The sequence below is a fragment of the Saccopteryx bilineata genome, chromosome 1, assembly GCF_036850765.1.
Source record: "Saccopteryx bilineata isolate mSacBil1 chromosome 1, mSacBil1_pri_phased_curated, whole genome shotgun sequence".
Classification (NCBI taxonomy): domain Eukaryota; kingdom Metazoa; phylum Chordata; class Mammalia; order Chiroptera; family Emballonuridae; genus Saccopteryx; species Saccopteryx bilineata.
Window position 1 is genome coordinate 264780708 of NC_089490.1, and position 5574 is coordinate 264786281.

General features: G+C 34.2%; 1 protein-coding gene across 1 annotated transcript in view; it reads left to right on the plus strand.

Moving 5' to 3' along the window:
• SREK1IP1 (SREK1 interacting protein 1) overlaps positions 1–4333 on the plus strand; it is a 37858-nt gene extending 33525 nt beyond the window's left edge. The window contains exon 5 of the mRNA XM_066242411.1: positions 1488–4333. Within this exon, the coding sequence (XP_066098508.1) occupies positions 1488–1677 (190 nt within the window). The 3' untranslated portion in view covers positions 1678–4333. The remainder of the gene's footprint in view (positions 1–1487) is intronic.
• The last annotated feature ends 1241 nt before the right edge of the window (positions 4334–5574 follow it).

The window sequence follows — 5574 nt, forward strand, 5'->3', positions numbered from 1 at the left end:
TGTCTAGATCACTGAACTGTCTCTTGAGATGTCTATTTGATTTTAAATTAACTTAATGTCTGTCTTTCTATACATATTTGGGTTTAGGTCGGTTGTTGCACACTTCATATAAAGTCTTAAGAGATGACTTTTCTGTTTTTTATTTTTATTTTTTTTTACCTCCTTTAATTTTAGAGAAAGGACTTCTACAGGTTTTTTTTCCCCCCAATATAATAATATTAGAAAAATAAAGTATAGTGATAAATCATTGTCATTCATTTATAGAGGATTCATTTAAAAGCATCTTTTCTGCAACTAGTGAAAATTACTTTAAAGTGTTCATCTGATGCGCCTAGAGGAATCAAGTACTTTAACTTTAAAAACCAAAGAATTAACAAAGGTGCTTTTGTTTTGCTAATCTTCAGCTTTCTTCCATTTATACTGAGGTATATAATTATGACCCTTTTTATATAATTGTATCCCTTTATGGCTCATTTAAGAGAATGTGCCAGTGATTTTCAACTGGTATGCTGCAAGAATTTTTAAAACATGCAATACCTGACTATTTTAGTCAGGGGCACTGACTTCCTTTCTCTTAGATTGTCAGGTAAAAAAAATGACAACAGCCAACACAACAATAGCTGTGCAGTATGAATGACTCAAAATCATACCTATTTTTTTGTCATATTGCCAAAACATATATTTCTTGGTTTGCTGCAGAATTATAGTAGTTAGTTTGTGTGCTATGAGATGAAAGGGTTAAAAATCTCTAGAATATGCTAACAAGTCATTGCATACATCAGGGGTCCCCAAACTACGGCCAGGCCCGCGGAGGCCATTTATCCGGCCCCTGCCGCACTTCTGGAAGGGGCACCTCTTTTATTGGTGGTCAGTGAGAGCACATTGACCATCTCATCCAAAAGCAGGCCCATAGTTCCCATTGAAATACTGGTCAGTTTGTTGATTTAAATTTACTTGTTCTTTATTTTAAATATTGTATTTTTTCCCGGTTTTTTTTTTACTTTAAAATATGTGCAGTGTGCATAGGGATTTGTTCATAGTTTTTTTTATAGTCCGGCCCTCCAACAGTCTGAGGGACAGTGAACTGGCCCCCTGTGTAAAAAGTTTGGGGACCCCTGGCATACATGTTATGAGGTTTGATTTGCCTTGTAAGATTTTGAAGGGTATGATAGGATGAAAAACTGAAAATTAGAAAAATAATTATTATCTTACCAAACTTATAACTTATATAACTATATATAACTATATGAAGCTTATGTAACCAAGGTTGGGCAGAATAGAGATTTGTTTTGTCAGTTTCTGTGACCAAGTAGCAAAAATTTCACATTCAGTATCTTAAGAGAATTCAAATGTATAAAGCACATTTTGAGTTTCTTTGTTTATACCCCAACCTTGCTTTAAGAAGAATTTAAGGTTGATCAATCCCATTTAAATTTAGCTATCAGCTATAAATGCAGTTATCAGTCAGTATATATTATTGCCCATAGGTCTTATTCATCCAATTCCACTGAAGAGGACACTTCAAAACAAAAGAAACAAAAATATCAGAAGAAAGAAAAGAAAAAAGAAAAAAAGAATAAGTCCAAAAAGGGAAAACATCACAAAAAGGAAAAAAAGAAGAAAAAAAAGGAAAAGCATTCTTCTACCCCTACTTTATCTGAAATCACCAAAAAGTAACAGACTGTGGCTTAAGCCATTAAATTTAAAATTTTGGTTTTGAAAATCAATTCACCTTCCTTGGAATTTGCTATAGAATTATGCTTTGCAATAAATCGCAGGCTTGTCCACATAGACATTTTTTATATATAATACCATTATCCTCTGGCAGTATATTTTTGATGTACTATGATTATGAAGTATTGAATCAGTCTTATTACTTGGTAGCCATGCCCCAAGGATGAATATCTGTACATACAAAACATATCAGTTTTGGTATTCATGTCTCTGTATGTTTGACTAGTGCTTTTACTTCATAAGTTGATTGTAAATGGCTTTATTACAGTCAACACAGGTACTTACTCTACCTGGCAGTTAATAAGTGTGCTGAATCAAATATCTACCTTCCAGGGATAACGGAGGTAAGGGGTAATGCTTTGCTCTTGACGCCGATGAATTTAATCGCTTTTAATATCCTATGATAATGTATGAAGATACTAATATTCTTCACTGTTGTTTTTTAATCTCTGGCTTTTGTTTGGATGTCAGAGAAGATGAAACTGACTTACTGGTCTTGACTAGGACTTTTAAATGAGTGGTATTAGCAGGAAGAGGATAATGAAAATATAACAAAGTTTCATTGTTTTATGACATGCAAGTACCTGCCTCTTGTGTTTTTGAAACTATTAAAATATTTCCTCCTGTTTAAAAACACAAGTCTAAATCAGCCTATTAGTAAGTTTTACAGGGATAATGTTGTGTCCGGCAGGATTTTTAGAATAGACTCCCGGGTTGTTTTACAAATATGCCATATTGGCATGTCTCAAAGTGATACCTCAAACAGAACTTTTTATTTAGGAGGATGACAGCTAAATCTTCATTAAAACTGATTTTTATTTTATTCAGTGTATAAATTTTATGACATTTGTTTTTATGAGTAACATGGAAAGTTTTTATAAATGTGAACGTATGTATTTATTTGTCGGAAATAATTTGTCGTTGTGCAGCAGGTTTCACACTGAATTTATGGTGTCATAAATGACCCGTTTGGGGTGATTCTCTCTTTTACTTCAGTCAGAAAACTCAGGAGCAGTGACAACAACTTAGGATTAAGAATTTTATTCAGTACTTTTTAAATTTAAAAGCCAGGGAGTTGCATCATGAAAGTCTTTATATAACAATGGAAGTTTTATATGAGTAAGCGTTTTCAAACACAAATTAGTAAATATAAATGTTTCTTACATTTTAAATTTCAGAAGGATCAGTGTTAGTTACTTTCCTTAATAGTTGGGTATCCCTTATGCCCAATAACTTAACTTCTTTTTATTGTAGCATCATGAGAAGTCAATCCATGATCAATGCATAGCACCAAAGAATGCAAGTACCTCACTGTGGTGCAGTTGTACATTTTCAAATTGGTAACCTACAGACATGGCTATAGGTGAACTCATTATGGTGAAATCTGGTAAGCGCACATAAACTCACAGGCTGGAAAGGTGTACTGATCCTTTCTTCCTCCAACACCCTACCTGGCATGACCTCATTAAGCCTGAGGGAGCCTCATAACTCCTCTTAATGTATCCTTAACATGCTCACACTCTAGGGATGCTCCAGCATCCCTGTCCTATAGCATCATAGCCATGGGGGCGCTCACAGTTACAGCTTTTCCATAACCTCATTTAGTCATATGGCCTCAAAAAGAAATTTTGTTTAAATTCAGTTGTCAATTCTTTGCAGATAAACAGAGCTATTAGGTATTGAAAGGCTTGTTTTGCCTTTGCTGTATTTTATGTAGTTTTGATACCTATATTTTCTGAAAATACAGTTCTTCAGCTATCAAGTGAAAAAAATAAGTAAGCTTTTAAAAATGATTGGAAAGTGTGCAAAAAGATGGCCTCATCCCACTGAGTGTTAAATATAATTTTAGTGAACAAAGTGAAGTTATTTGTAAGTTTTATTTCTGTTAATTGTAGAGATTGTAATTTGGCTCATTAAATTTGTTTCTGCATGGTGACATGATTAATAATGGTTCAGAAAAGTTACATAAAATTCAGCCCTCATTAACTACATAGTATGCAATTAAAAGGTTTTGATGTTCAGTAATTATTTTCCCCCAGAAACAATCTTGGAATTATTCTAGCATATGAGAATACTTTATGAAATACCTCATCTGAATAAAATAAATTTATTTTTATTAAAGTAATTTTCTTCTAACATTATATTTATTATTATTAGGCTTGGATGCAAATACCACTAATATATATTAGGAAAAAATTAGTGAAATTTCCTCTCAGGCAGTATGTGGCAGAGAAAAAGTCAATTTAATAGTAAAAGTCCTGGCCTTTCTAGCTACCTGTGCGATCTTCAGCAAAGTCATGTGGCTTCTCTGGGCCTTGGTGGTTTTCATCTATAAAATATTGTACCAAAGTATCTCCAAGATTCTTTCAAGTCCTTCCTATATATGAGCATTGATATTTTAGTAAAGTTCAAGTGGTATTATTTATTTTAGAAATTATTATGGATGAGCAGTTATCGATCTCTAATGGTAAAGGTTGAATTTATTAATACTGTTGTTAAACACGTTCAACTTTTATAAGCAGATAATTGATATATGGTTCACATCTTTACCATCCAATGTATGTCATTTTGCTAGATGCAGACAGAATTTTTGTTTATGTCTATATCTATAATCACACTATCTGAATACTTTGAGGCTATTCATAGTTTTTAGGGTGGTGGACCTAGTCCCCACACAGTTTCGTTTTTTTCCTCCATATCCATTGGCTAAATCTCTCAGAGGGCTCTCCAGGGCTCAACATGCCATGCATACCTGTATTTGGTTGTCTGAGGCCAAAACAGCAATAAATAAGGAATAAAACAACTGCGTGCATCCAGATTGTAGAACCCTATGTCGCCTATTAAACTAGGTTGAAAAGTTATTAATAGTGTTCATAAAAACACCATCTTTGACAAACATTTGTCTAGTGCCTAGCATGCCAAACAGTCTGCTATGTGATAGGGGTACAGAGATTAAAAAGACTCGTTTGCTTCCCTAAAGATGTTCATTGTTTAGTTGGTAGGAGAAACTGCAGAGCACAGCATATAAGTGGTATAATTTACCCAAACGTGGGTTTATAGAAATACATGGGATACGTTACCTAGTCTGAGAAGTTAGAAGAGGCTGCCTAGAGGAAGCATTTGGATTGAGGATGAGGGCGGCTGTTACCACAGTTCCTGACAGGGTGGGTCCTGTGGACAAAGACCACAGTAGAAGCTGGGGTTATGTGTGGATGAATTAATAAGCAATAGATTTGGTACTCCCATTCTGGGTTCTCAGGAACAAAAGGAAGAGGTCTTAGGTTTCATGTGAGGAAGCTTGGACTTCACTGTGTAAGCAGCAAGACACCATGGCAGAGTTTTAAGGAAAGAAATGACTCTTTGGGATTTAGTTTCATTCATTTCATAATTCCACAAGTTTTAAAAGATGAAATTGCTCTCATTAGAAGGCCACATAGAAAATAATTTGCATCTTTGTGTCCTATTATTTGTATTCTTCTAGTCCTACTTTTCTAAGATCTGATTATTAACAAAAATCATACAGTGACTTGTCTGCTAAAGACATAACCCTACTGCATTCCTTTCAGACCTATCTCCAGAATTAAATGCGTATGTACCTACTTTGAAATGTGCTTTGTTTTTTATTTTATTTTAGATTAATTTTGACTGACAACCTCTATTACTATGTCAGTAACTGTTATGTCCAAATAAATCATTTAAAATATACCTTTCAATGTACAAACTGTGCTGTAATTTGATAAGACTTCTTGATTTTAAGATCTGGTCGCATTCTATGAAGCAGAACTTCTTCAAACTGACAGAGGCACATACCTGTTGGTCCACAGGATGAGCCCCGTGGCT